The sequence below is a fragment of the Carassius carassius genome, chromosome 39 (assembly GCF_963082965.1).
Source record: "Carassius carassius chromosome 39, fCarCar2.1, whole genome shotgun sequence".
NCBI classification, from domain to species: domain Eukaryota; kingdom Metazoa; phylum Chordata; class Actinopteri; order Cypriniformes; family Cyprinidae; genus Carassius; species Carassius carassius.
The window spans coordinates 12,886,956-12,901,504 of NC_081793.1; the positions used below are offsets into that span (position 1 = coordinate 12,886,956).

The 14,549-nt window shown below is 37.6% G+C and overlaps 2 protein-coding genes across 2 annotated transcripts; one reads left to right on the plus strand and one right to left on the minus strand.

The window, feature by feature from the left end:
- Positions 1–104: 104 nt before the first annotated feature.
- LOC132121391 (eukaryotic translation initiation factor 2-alpha kinase 1-like) lies at positions 105–5,610 on the minus strand. Its single transcript, XM_059530730.1, has 15 exons — positions 5,265–5,610; positions 4,526–4,693; positions 4,295–4,431; positions 4,150–4,187; positions 3,547–3,646; positions 3,379–3,459; positions 3,175–3,271; positions 2,984–3,044; positions 2,537–2,891; positions 2,340–2,451; positions 1,917–2,023; positions 1,200–1,329; positions 911–990; positions 533–766; positions 105–392 (listed from the first exon to the last, which is right to left on the minus strand). The coding sequence occupies exons 1-15, from the start codon at positions 5,434–5,436 to the stop codon at positions 273–275; spliced, it is 1,992 nt and encodes a 663-aa protein (XP_059386713.1). The 5' UTR covers positions 5,437–5,610; the 3' UTR covers positions 105–272.
- A 415-nt stretch (positions 5,611–6,025) lies between these two features.
- Positions 6,026–14,549, plus strand: LOC132121392 (mismatch repair endonuclease PMS2-like). The gene is made up of 15 exons (XM_059530731.1): positions 6,026–6,332; positions 6,506–6,645; positions 6,728–6,814; positions 7,300–7,402; positions 7,569–7,752; positions 7,827–7,994; positions 8,440–8,537; positions 8,664–8,763; positions 8,866–8,950; positions 10,865–11,017; positions 11,100–11,943; positions 13,487–13,654; positions 13,743–13,843; positions 13,932–14,101; positions 14,290–14,549. The coding sequence occupies exons 1-15, from the start codon at positions 6,319–6,321 to the stop codon at positions 14,431–14,433; spliced, it is 2,559 nt and encodes an 852-aa protein (XP_059386714.1). The 5' UTR covers positions 6,026–6,318; the 3' UTR covers positions 14,434–14,549.

Genomic DNA, 14,549 nt, shown 5'->3' on the forward strand with positions numbered 1-14,549 from the left:
TGGGCAATAATTGTCATTTTTATTAAGAATACTATTGAGGTACTATTTACTTTTTAAGTAATATTTACTCAGCTTTAAAGAGTCAGATAAATGGAGACTAATACACCATCGGCATGGGACTTTACTTTACAAACCTTTTGTCAAGTTAAATATGGCACTCATTTATATACATACAAGCAGAGCAGCACTTACACATACAACCATTTCCAAACAACAATTCATATAATGTACAAATATTGAGCACTTATGGCATTTCAAAAGAGTGACTATTATCATATATTTTCTGGACTATGTATTGCATTTTGAGAGATCTTTAGCTCACTGATCTGTCTCCTGAGCTGAACAATTTCTTCTTCTTGTTCATCAATCTTGCATTTCAAACTGTGAATAACCTAAAATAAAGAATGCAAACAAGGTTACAAGGTAAAACATTTCTTCAAAGCTCACAAAACTAACTAAATTGTGATTATACATGAACTTTTAGTTTGTGTTCCATTTTGGGGGTAAAAAAAAACATTATAGCCACACATACCATGTCATTGGCACGGAAGAGGTCACTCTGAAGTAAATGAGATGCACTTGGTCGCACTGAGGGATCAGTGCTGGTCAGTAGGGTGATATACTTAGCCAGAAGTGGCCAGCTTTTAGATAGAGTGTTGGGGATCTTGCTCTGCCGTAGTTCTTCAAGTGTATGCACACGCTCCATCTCAGTCCCAAATGGCTGGAATAACTCCAAGGTAACCACTCCTATACTGTACAGATCTGACTGTACAAATGAAACAAATACATCAAATTTTACTACCACATTTTTAGTATGCGTCTAAGATGAAACAGCCAGACACCAAAGTACAGCCCAAAAAACAGCAGACTTTACATTATAACAGTCTGTAACTTTACCATTTTTCCTTACCTTTGAATCATAGTGAGAACCCTCAAGTTGTTCTGGGGCAGCATAAACAAAAGTTCCCACTCCACTAGTGTGAGTTGAGTCTAGTGTGAAATGTTTAATGAGAAATAATATGTTGCATTAGTTCACTGCTGCCATCTACTGTTACCTGCCAATTAATCAGAGGTAGTTTCGCAAAAAAAACGGAAAATATAATAATGTAAAAAAAAATGTATTTGTAAATATTATAGTTCAGAATTTGTAATAACTAAAATACGTTTGTGAATACAGAAGAAGTTACAAGGCCTGTCACCTATGTTTACACTTGCTTGAGAGCTGGAGGGCAGCTGCTCATGCTCGTCTATTATTATGTTCCGGCAAGCCAATCCAAAGTCCCCTATCTTCACATGGCACTCAGGTCCATGAAGGAAAATGTTCCTAGGCTGTAAATAAAAAAATATACTTGTAACAAACTTGCAACAAACAGACACTATCTTTTATCATAGACACTATCTATCATATCATAGACACATCTTTACACCAATAGAACATCCACAGTTTTAACATATTAATCGCTTAAAAAATTACATTTGTTTAGGAATTTCATAGGTAACTGTGTATTCTAGCCTTTTGTTAATTAAAAAATGTGTGCAGATCCAAGTGGTATTCGGGCTTACTATTATATTGATTAAAAGACTTAAGTATCCAGAAGAGATGCATGAGAAATACCGTGTTGCCTTACTATGACAAACAGATAAAGAGTTTGTTTGTAAGGGACAAGAAGAGTATTTGACAAAGTGACTATCTGCAATTAATTTTATTTTGAAATAATTGATTGTTAAATGCCATGGTGGCTGTAAACTGGTGCTTTGCAAATTGTTGTGCCACACCGGCCCAATATCTGTTATCAAAACACTAGGTCTCCTCCCATGCAGACTAATGCATTTACAGTTTCAAGCCAGACATGTACTAAATATTTGTGTGGTGAAAAATACCAAGTTATGCAAACCAACAAAATAAGCACACATACCTTAAGATCTCTGTGCATAATACCACGGGAATGAATGTACTCAACTCCTTCCAGTATTTTCTTTAAAATGTTTAATGCGCATTCGGAGTCAACTGACTCACAAGGATCTGTGGATCAAAGCATTGGTTAAAAAAATGCTAAAATAATCCAACAACTCAATTATATGCTGTGACTGATTCCATGATATGTTCTGGAAATCAGCTTTTCTTGTCTTTCTTGTTCAGCCAATGTGTCAGCCATTGCAAAAACAGTAATGGGTGTATGTAAGTGACTACTATATTTGTTATATAAGTGTTATATAAAGAAAGGGAATTTGAGCAATTTATAAGACTTCCAAAGAACTACCTATTTGATGTCTTTTAAATAAAGAAGGTACCGACTATGTGTAGTGTAAGTAAATTCAGATGAATAAAGTGACCTCACCTACTGACATCAACAGTCCCTCTGTGGTCCTTAAGTTTCTTTCCTGTATCCAGTCTTTCAAAGATCGCTCACACAGCTGCATTTGTATATAAAGCATTAAGTGGAGTTGAACCTATAGACAGGAACAAGAAAAAAATGATGAAAAACATAAAAGATTTCAATCAATTGTTACATTCATTGTTTAGTTAACCATATACCTCATGTGCCTGCTTTTCTGACCATTCAGCAGTGTCCATATCAATGTAAGAGTTATTGTTCAATTCCAGTGTGTTTTGACTGAGGTCGTCCTCTGAGAGTGTCGAGCTCTCCCATTTAGCTGCAGGGCATTTGTTCACTGTAGCACGTGGCTTTCCCAGAAAAACACATGGAACAATGTTTTGTGGGTTGCGGACATTTTTTGGGCAAACGGCATGTCCCATCTCTTCTTTTGAAGTTGAGGGTTTCGCTGAGAGGCTCTCTAATGCAACCTGATTTTCTTTGCCTTCTGCTTCTTCAGAATGTTCAAAGACAATGGACGATCCATTGCTGCTGTTAGTGTTTTCCTGTGTACACCTAAAGCAAGAAACATTTTCAGTATGCTGTTGTAAACGTGTTACAATTAGTTAATTGTGATGAGAAAAACCATCATTTTCAAACCATCTTACCCATCTTTCTGTAAAGGTTTATCTAATGCTGGAAATGTTTGTGAAATAAGGGATTTTGGATCTAGTGAGAAAAACAGAAAATTTTACATGTTAATGTAATTTTTGTATGACTCAGGAAATACTGAATAAAAGCAAAGCACGATTCAAATGGCTTTATCTCCTAATGTAACAACATCAATACAGCAACTAACTTTTCACAGCAGGCTGAACATGCTCCATCCATGCTGTGTGATATCCAACAATATTGGGATGCTGAAGGCTGGAGAGCACTTTAACCTCTCTAAGAACCTGCGAGGAGATAAAAACAGATGCAATAAGGTATACTATCTCTAAATCATATAGATTTGGGGGGTAAATTATATCACTATTTTAACTGAATCTGTGACATACTTTACCTTCATACAGTCGTTTCTTGTTACTTTCTTGATGAGGATTTTTTTCACTGCATATTCCTGACCATCGAGCATGTTTGTGACCTAAAACATTATTATTGTTTTTAGTAAGCACGTTTCAAGTCATGTGTTCACTCTATTTAAGAGTACAATATCAGAAAATCTCCTTACCTTAAACACTTTACCATAGGATCCTTTCCCCAGTGTTGCAATTTCGGCAAATTCACTAAGGTAGCGGGATGTGTGTGCTTGGAAAAGACCATCTTTGGATCTAGGATAGATAAGCATATCACAGTTATTTTAAATTGAAAGTACTGTACACTACCATTCAAAGGTTTCAGATCAGTAAGACATTTTTCTTCAGCAAGGATTAAGTTGCATTGAGTTGATCAAAAGTGACACCGAAGAAATGTATGATGTTACAAAAGATTCATCTATTTTAAATAAATGCTGTTCTTTTGATCTTTCTATTCATCAAAGAATCCAAATTTACACCAAAACTTGAACACCAAATTAGCATACTAAAATGATTTCTAAAGCATCATGTGACATTGAAGACTAGAGTAATGGAGCTGAAAATGCAGCTTTGCCTACACACGAAACTATTACATTTTAAAACATTTATATACAAATAAATACAGCCTTTGTGACTATAAGCGATTCTTTTAAAAAAACATTTAAATGATCAGTTTCTATTTGACCCCAAGCATTTGAACAGTAGTGTACATTATAAAGCAGTGTAAGTGGAGTTGCTACAAGTGTAAAAGTTTTCACCTTAGGCTCTGGCCTTCTGTTCTCAAGTATCTATGTTCCTGTAGAATCAAAAAGATGAACTGGTTTTTAGTTTTTGTTCAAGAAAGCAACAGCTGGATAGAAGTCATAATTTTTTTTTTATTGATGATGAATTTTGATGGATTACCTGGGGGAAGAGCGATGAGCTGGTTGCGTGCAGGAGCTCTGTGAATGCCCGGTTATGCTGTAGTCGGACCGAACTAAACTCATCACTGATAGCCAGTGGTGACAGGAGGTTCATGGCTGCTAAATGCTGGCCTATCACTGAAACAGCAGAGGCATTTAAGAAAACTAAATTTAAGACAAATACCAGAAAATTAAACAAAAGGAGACTATTTAAAAGGCAGTATCAACCTACCCTTAAACAGCATGCGTGAGCGTGTAGGATCACTCTCATAAACAAAGCACAAGTGTTCCAGTAGAGATCCCAGCAGCAGTTGGTTGGGAATGGCAGAGGCAAATTCCTGGATCGATGGAAACGGTCTCCCCGCCAGCAACACTTCACAGTTATTGTCCAAGTCTGAGGCTACAATAATATAACAAATAAAAAGATTGATCACTATATGTTTGACTATGTCCGAATATCAAATACACAAAATAAGTGAAAGCTAACCAAACTAAATCTAAAAAAGTATTCAAAAACTTCAATTCAAGATTTCTTACCTTCGTCAATAAACTTGGCAATTAAAGCAATAATGTCATTTCCCCCTAAATCCATTTAGACACCAAGCATTTACGGTATTCTCTTAACATCTAAGCAAATATAAATACACTAATGCTGCATCTTGAGTGTACAGTAGCCTAGGGGTGGGTAAGGTCTAAGTAACTTATCAGCCTGAAACATTTCCAAGTTACCCCTCCCCACACCAAGAAGTAACACAAGACTATATATTACAGAGGAGGGACATCTTAAAAATGCATTAAATCAATTTAGTTGTTTGGACATAATACCTTGACAGATCATGCACATGATATTTAAAGCCATTAACATCTAAAGAGAGTAAATAACCTTAATGCTTGGCTCATAAAGCCCAAACTCTAGCCATTACTACAGTCAAAACTGAAAGGGGCCGCGCTTTATATTGCAGTGGACTCACTATCAAACTGGACGTCATCCTCGGTATCTGTCAGGCTGAATATTGCTCCTCTTGATCCTCTGTCCTGAGAGGAAAGGCCACGTCGGATACGAAAGCTATGACTGTTAACAGTAGAAACTACACTGCTACTCGAACTTTCTTCAGCCATTAGTCTCTCTGTTGTGTGAAACATGACGTTTTGCTAAAATACACTTATGTTCATCCCATTCCGTAGCTCCATTCGGAAGGGCCAACGTTAAAAAAAACCCAGCCCCTTTTATTTGGCTAACCCCACTTACACGTTTTAAATCTGGCAGAATAAAAATACCACTGCAAACCGACAGTGCCTTGCAATGATTCTACGGACAACAGTCAGGGAGTATCTCTAAACTATCACCTTTTACAATGTGATGACGTGATGAACAACTAATGATAATATGCATCTAAACATAATAATAATAATTACATGGATTTATTGCAGTTTCTACATACTTTTATCTCCACGAACAACACAAGTTACAAGAAAATAACCTTAATGTTGCTGTGTCAGTGTCAGTTTCGGCTAATACTAGAACTGAAGTGTTTACATGGCCCCTATTCAGGCAACCACGCGGAGGATGATGAAACGTTTTAAAACAGTACAATAAAATAGGTACTTTAGTTTTATTACAATGCATCACAATCTGATACGTCAATAAAATGTAACCGATCAATAAAGAAACAATAAAAAATAAAACACATTATCCTAAACACAGTTGTACACAGTTGATCACGTGCTACGCAACATGTGGTGACCTGCCGTTGTGCGTCACACCGCGGGAAACGTCTACAGAGAGCTATGCAGTTATGCGCATGTTTATTGCATATGAAATACTAAAGTGTGTTCCATTATAGTTCATAAGAACCACTTCCTTGTCGAAGCATTGGTTTTTCACACTGAGAAATGAAAACACATTAAATTCCCGCTGCTTGTTTGACCTGGATACCGCAGGGAGCAAAAGCTTTCAAAATACCTACAATGCAACCCTTAAGTTAAGATTCTGTGACTGATACCATATATATTTCCACAGAAAAAATGTCAGACTTAAGGTAAGTGTTTATAGCTTTGCATATTATTTTTAGTAGTTTGCTACATTAGAACAACGACAAATCATAGGCTAGTGATAGAGATTATCTGCTACTCTGGACATACTGTTTACTCTAGTGTTGTACAGTACTGTTTACTAATGTTTCCCTTCATATTCTGTGTTTTAAATTCCTAGCACAAGTTCTGCAGGAGCCATAAAGGCAATAGACAAACAGTCTGTGCATCAGATCTGCTCTGGACAGGTGGTGCTGAGTCTGTCCACAGCTGTGAAGGAGCTGGTGGAGAACAGTATTGATGCTGGTGCCACTAATGTCGGTGAGCTCAGGGGATGAGAGCATGAGGAAACATTGCATTTGAGCTCATGCAACATTTGGTCAAGTGTTCTGTTTCCATACAGATGTCAAGCTAAAAGACAGCGGAATAGAGTTAGTGGAGGTTTCCGACAATGGAAAAGGTGTTGAGGAGCAAAACTTTGAGGGACTAAGTAAGTTGTCTTGTGAACATTAGAGATAAAAGACTGTAGCATGCTTACACTTCCAGTCAAAAGTTTGGAATAAATATTTTTTTTTAAAGATTTTTGAAAGATATCTCTTATGCTGACCAAGGCTGCATTTATTCATATTCAGAAATCATTCTAATATGCTGATCTGGTGCTAAAGAAACATTTCATCAATGTTGAAAATAGTTTTTGCTGCTTAATATTTTTGTGGAAAACCGAATGATTTCTGATAGATCAGACAGACACTGAAGATCTGGAGTAATGGCTGCAAAAAAAAGATATATATATATATGTTTTAAAATATATCAAAATAGAAAACAGCTCTTTTAAATTGCAATAATATTTCACAATTTTTTGATAAAAAATTTCAGGTGAGCATGAGAGACTTCTTTTAAAAACATTATACAATCTAAATGATTTCTAATTTTTGACAAGTAGTAACTTATTTGTGTCCTTTTCAACTTCCGCAGCTTTAAAACACCACACCTCTAAACTAAGAGATTTTTCCGACCTGATACACGTGGAGACGTTTGGGTTCCGTGGAGAAGCTCTGAGCTCACTTTGTGCTCTTAGGTAACACTTTACATTGGATTTGTCCTTTTAATTCTTACAACATGAAGAGTGTGATGATTATAGTGTAATGATGATCTCACAATTGTTCATGTTCTGATATCTTGTTTTACTGATCTCTATCCACTACTGGTTTCTTAATATACACTGTTTTTTCTTATGATCACAGTGATCTTAGTGTTGTGACCTGTCATGAGAGTGCTCAGATCGGAGCTCGGCTGGTGTATAACCATGATGGTCATCTAACTCAGCGTGTGCCACATCCCCGCCAACATGGCACTACTGTCATTCTGCAGAAACTCTTCTCCACATTACCTGTCCGACACAAGGAGTTCCAGCGCAACATCAAAAAGGTCTGCTGGGGTTTACTTGGGTGCAGGGGGTTGTATTCATGTTTAGAAAGAAATTAACTAGAGTTTCTCCACAGGAATATTCCAAGATGATTTTCATCCTGCAGTCCTACTGCATCATCTCCACTGGTGTGCGTATAACATGCACCAACCAGACGGGACAAGGCAAGCGCACCACGGTACTGTGCACCAGTGGGAGTAACAGCATGAGAGACAACATTGGAGCTGTGTTTGGACCTAAACAGGTGAGAATGACCTATTCTTTGTAGTGGATCATTTAAGAAGAGAAATTCTTGCATAGTGTCAAAAGTGGCGATGTCAGTAGACAGGTCGGTACTGAAATGTGAAAAATGCATTCCCCGCTAGCATTTTGAGCGCTGTTGAGAGGATTCCTAAACACCTCTGATTGGCCATTGTGTTCACATGCTTAACAGAAATGTCTGTGATTTGCTACAATGGTATGATCATTACTTCATTGCATCAGATCCATCTATTTTGAGCAGATATATTAGGGATCCGTTGAATGACATGGCTTTGGTATGGTCACATTTTTAACATTTCAGTACTGACATCAGTACTTTTGACACAAACAGAACACACTTTGTTGTATTATCATAACAAAGTACTTTTACTATTATTTTTCCTTGTTGTTGAAAGTAACATGTATGACACATTTTTACTTTTCCACAGATACAAAGTTTGATTCCCTTCCAGCAAATATCTCCCGGTGAATCAATTAAAGAAGATTATGGTCTCGGGGACGTAGATGTTCCTAAAGACCTTTTTGTGTGAGTTTTTCTAAGTTAACACATGAATTTGTTTCCGCACTTTCTGTAAATAAGGAAATTAAAACCATTTTATGACTTGGAGCGTTCCTGTGTAAAGTGATTGTAATTGATGATATTAAATTCTAGCATTGACGGCTTTGTGTCACAAGCGGATCATGGTGTCGGACGAAGTGCTACTGACAGACAGTTCTTCTTTATCAATAAAAGACCCTGTGATCCAGTGAAGGTGTTGTGTCTTTTTAATAATACTTTTTTGTGTGTTTATATAATTATATCTAATAAGTATGACATCGTTGTTGTTGTTTTCTTGTGATTTTTTTATTTGCAGGCATCCAAGCTTGTGAATGAGGTTTATCACATGTACAATCGACATCAATACCCTTTTGTTGCTCTAAACATCACTGTTGCTTCAGGTAAGTCTTGACAGAACAATAAAGAAATTAAATTGTATATAAAAGTGTACACTACTGTTACACTACTGTAGCATTTGATTTTAATTGATGAAAAGTGTTAGAAAAATATTTACCATGTTACAAAAAATGTATTATGAATAAAATCTATTCTTCTAAACTTATTAAAGGGTTAGTTCACCCAGATAGCAAAATTATGTAATTAATAACTTACCCTCATGTTGTTTCAAGCCCGTAAGACCTCCGTTTATCTTCGGAACACAGTTTAAGATATTTTAGATTTAGTCCGAGAGCTCTCAGTCCCTCCATTGAAGCTGTGTGTACGGTATACTGTCCATGTCCAGAAAGGTAAGAAAAACATCATCAAAGTAGTCCATGTGACATCAGAGAGTCAGTTAGAATTTTTTTAAGCATCGAAAATACATTTTGGTCCAAAAATAGCAAAAACGACGACTTTATTCAGCATTGTCTTCTCTTCCGTGTCTGTTGTGTGAGAGAGTTCAAAACAAAGCAGTCTGGATATAAGGTTCGCGAACGAATCATTCAGTTCATTAAATCGAACTGAATCGCTTTAAACGGTTCGCATCTCTAATACGCATTAATCCACAAATGACTTAAGATGTTAACTTTTTTAACGTGGCTGACACTCCCTCTGAGTTCAAACAAACCAATATCCCGGAGTAATTCATTTACTCAAACAGTACACTGACTGAACTGCTGTGAAGAGAGAACTGAAGATGAACACCGAGCCGAGCCAGATAAGAAGAACCGAGGAGCTGATGATACTGCGCATGTGTGATTCAGTGTGAAGCAGACTGACACACAGGGCGTCTGAACCGAACTGATTCTTTTGGTGATTGATTCTGAACTGATTCTGTGCTATTGTTATGAGTGTGGTTAAACCGAAGGCTTGAATCAAGGGCAATCATCGCAAATGACGCCATTACGTCGAGCGCAAAAGAACAGGTGAACCGTTTTCTTCAACCGGTTTATTGTCTGAAACTGTCTGAAAGAACTACTGGTGATCCGAAAACCGATGCAACCGGTTCTTCACTCGTGAACGAGTCAGTCTATTGTTCGCTATCTGGCTCGGCTCGGTGTTCATCTTCAGTTCTCTCTTCACAGCAGTTCAGTCAGTGTACTGTTTGAGTAAATGAATTACTCCAGGATATTGGTTTGTTTGAACTCAGAGGGAGTGTCAGCCACATTAAAAAAGTTAACAGCTTAAGTCATTTGTGGATTAATGCGTATTAGAGATGCGAACCGTTTAAAACGATTCAGTTTGATTTGGTGAACTGAATGATTCGTTCGCGAACCGGATATCCAGACTGCTTTGTTTTGAACTCTCTCACACAACAGACACAGAAGAGAAGACAATGCTGAATAAAGTCGTAGTTTTTGATATTTTTGGACCAAAATGTATTTTCGATGCTTCAAAAAATTCGAACTGACCCTCTGATGTCACATGGACTAATATCATACACACAGTTTCAATGGAGGGACTGAGAGCTCTCGGACTAAATCTAAAATATCTTAAACTGTGTTCCAAAGATAAACAAAGGTCTTATGAGTTTGAAACAACATGAGGGTAAGTTATTAATTACATAATTTTGCTATCTGGGTGAACTAACCCTTTAATTAAAAATGTACTGTTTTCTTGGGCAGTAATGGCTGCTGAAAACTCTGATTTGCAATCACTGAAACCAATAGAATTTTAAATCAATTGCAATAGAAACAATTTATGTTAAATCGTAATAGTATTTCACAATATTACTATTTTCACTGCATTTTTTTAAAATCATATAAATGGAGTCTGGGTGAGAAAAAGAAACTTAATCAAAAAATAAAATGCTAAATGCACTTTATTAACTAATACTCGTCATTTATTAAAAGTTTGAATTCTTTGTTTCACATTAGACTGTGTCGACGTGAATGTGACTCCAGACAAACGTCAGATCCTTCTACAAGAGGAAAAGCTCTTGCTGGCAATTCTGAAAAGCTCACTCATGGTTATGTTTGAGACTGGTGTCAATAAAATCAGTCTCAATCACATCACTCCAGCACTTACCAGTAAGTACATCAGACCTTTTAAGACATAAGATATGTTGTCTTGAAGTGTTATTACAGATGTTGATGTTGTTCTTCATTCAAGACTTCTGTAGACCAACCGAGACAAGTGCTGGTTCAGAAGATCGGGAAATAGGTTCTGTCTCTGAAGCGCTTCCAGATGATGAGCCACCAAAGACTTCCATCAATCTAGCTCGGCTTAAAGAAGCATTTTCAATCCATCAGGTTCCTGGAGTTGGGTCAAAGCAGTCTAGTCATAAAGCTGCCTGTTCTGGTCATTCTCAAAAGAAGATGTTTTCCTTTGTGAGCTGCTCTAAAAAAATGACAGACATTATGAGGCCACCTTTAAAGTCCTCTCCACGTTTTGCTGCAATTTCCTCCATAAAAAAATCTGCTTGTCTAGCTAAATATAAAAGCACCTTTAATAGTGATGCTGAAGATTCTGAGGCTGCAAACCACATTTCAGTTGAAGATGATCCAGAGATTTTACATGAAAGCAATTCAGAGTCAGGTTTACACCCTGGTATATATGAAACTGATGTTAAAGCTGAGACTATCAGTGAACCTGTAGATGAGAAGTACTGGAGTTATAAACCTTTGGTGCCAGAGACAAAGTCTGAGCAACACCAGGACAGAATTTCCAGTCCTGAAGCTAAAAGAGCTCGATATGAAGCTGAACCTCTAGCACAAAACTGTTTGGTGGACTCCAAAAACAAGAATGCTTCTACACAGTTTGATTCACCTGTCAGCATACAGAAGAACACAGTGCTTTTGCAGTTTTCTTTGCAGGAACTTTCTAAAAGGATGCAGAGGCTGCAGGCTCAGAAGAAAGAGAACAATGATCAAGAGCTAAAATATAGACGGTTCAGGGCAAAAATTAACCCTGGTGAAAACCAGAGTGCTGAGGACGAGCTTAAGAAAGAAATAAGGTTATACTGATATTTTGATTGATCTCTTGAAGTTCCAAAATCATTTTCAAGTTTAGAGGTCCTTCTCAAAAAATTAGCATATTGTGATAGTTCATTATTTTCCATAATGTAATGATAAAAATTTAACTTTCATATATTTTAGATTCATTGCACACCAACTGAAATATTTCAAGTCTTCTCTAAACGAGCTATTAACCTTATCATCTGAATCAACTAATTAACTCTAAACACCTGCAAAAGATTCCTGAGGCTTTTAAAAACTCCCAGCCTGGTTCATTACTCAAAACCGCAATCATGGGTAAGACTGCCGACCTGACTGCTGTCCAGAAGTTCATCATTGACACCCTCAAGCGAGAGGGTAAGACACAGAAAGAAATTTCTGAACGAATAGGCTGTTCCCAGAGTGCTGTATCAAGGCACCTCAGTGGGAAGTCTGTGGGAAGGAAAAAGTGTGGCAAAAAACACTGCACAACGAGAAGAGGTTACCGGACCCTGAGGAAGATTGTGGAGAAGGACCGATTCCAGACCTTGGGGGACCTGCGGAAGCAGTGGACTGAGTCTGGAGTAGAAACATCCAGAGCCACCGTGCACAGGCGTGTGCAGGAAATGGGCTACAGAGGAGCAGCACTGGACTGTTGCTCAGTGGTCAAAAGTACTTTTTTCGAATGAAAGCAAATTTTGCATGTCGTTCGGAAACCAAGGTGCCAGAGTCTGGAGGAAGACTGGGGAGAAGGAAATGCCAAAATGCCTGAAGTCCAGTGTCAAGTACCCACAGTCAGTGATGGTCTGGGGTGCCATGTCAGCTGCTGGTGTTGGTCCAATGTGTTTTATCAAGGGCAGGGTCAATGCAGCTAGTTATCAGGAGACTTTGAAACACTTCATGCTTCCATCTGCTGAAAAGCTTTATGGATATGAAGATTTCATTTTTTCAGCACGACCTGGCACCTGCTCACAGTGCCAAAACCACTGGTAAATGGTTTACTGACCATGGAATTACTGTGCTCAATTGGCCTGCCAACTCTCCTGACCTGAACCCCATAGAGAATCTGTGGGATATTGTGAAGAGAAAGTTGAGAGACGCAAGACCCAACACTCTGGATGAGCTTAAGGCCGCTATCGAAGCATCCTGGGCCTCCATAACACCTCAGCAGTGCCACAGGCTGATTGCCTCCATGCCACGCCGCATTAAAGCAGTCATTTCTGCAAAAGGATTCCCGACCAAGTATTGAGTGCTTAACTGAACATAATTATTTGAAGGTTGACTTTTTTTGTATTAAAAACACTTTTCTTTTATTGGTCAGATGAAATATGCAAATTTTTTGAGATAGGAATTTGGGGTTTTCATGAGCTGTATGCCAAAATCATCAGTATTAAAACAATAAAAGAACTGAAATATTTCAGTTGGTGTGCAATGAATCTAAAATATATGAAAGTTTAATTTTTATCATTACATTATGGAAAATAATGAACTTTATCACGATATGCTAATTTTTTGAGAAGGACCTGTATATGCCACTGACAAAGCTTCAACTTTTTCTTACAGCAAAGACATGTTCAAGGATATGGAAATCATTGGTCAGTTCAACCTGGGTTTTATTATCACCAAGCTGAAAACTGACCTTTTCATAATTGACCAGCATGCCACTGACGAAAAGTACAATTTTGAGATGCTACAAAAGAATACGGTCTTAAAGGGACAGCGACTCATAGCGTAAGTCACACTTTGCGGAGATAAGTTAAACAGAACATGTAGGCCTATTTATTTTAAAGCTAACTTATGTTTATCTTTCAATATGCAGTCCACAAAGTCTTCACCTCCCAGCTATCAGTGAAACTGTGCTCATGGAAAACCTTGAAATCTTCAGAAAGAATGGTTTTGACTTCCTCATTGATGAGGATGGTGGGTTATCTGCTGTAATAGTATTTTATATCTTATGTGATACCTTTTCCACCAGATTGATGTGGGTTAGAGTTTTTTTTTCTTTCAGCTCAGGTTATGGAAAGGGTGAAGTTGGTGTCTTTACCTACAAGCAAGAATTGGACCTTTGGCCCAAGTGACATTGAAGAACTCATCTTTATGCTTAGCGACAGTCCTGGAATCATGTGTCGACCTTCTCGTGTGAGGCAGATGTTTGCATCCAGGGCATGTCGCAAATCGGTGAGTGCCATTTGGCGTTTCTTCCAGTCAAGAATGTTTTTCAGCCGTTCTAATCTACCTGTCTATTATTTATCAATTGTACCCAAGTAAATACCTGTAAGGTAGAACAGAGTCTGTGATTGAGCTCTTGCTTGTTTGTGTTGTGTTTTTGTCTTCTACAGTTTGTCAATGTGTGTCTGTTTAAACAGGTGATGGTTGGCACTGCCCTGAACACCAGTGAAATGAAGAAACTTGTGCAGCACATGGGGGAAATTGAACAGCCCTGGAATTGTCCACATGGTAGACCCACCATGAGACACCTTGCTAATCTGGATATGGTTTCTCAGGACTAAGGCACCTGTATTTTGCAGCATTTGTTCTGTTTTTCTTAGTGCCTGTCAAACAATTTTGTTTTAATTAAGGATTTTATTATTTGTAGTTTTTATAATAAACTAACTTTTTCATTATG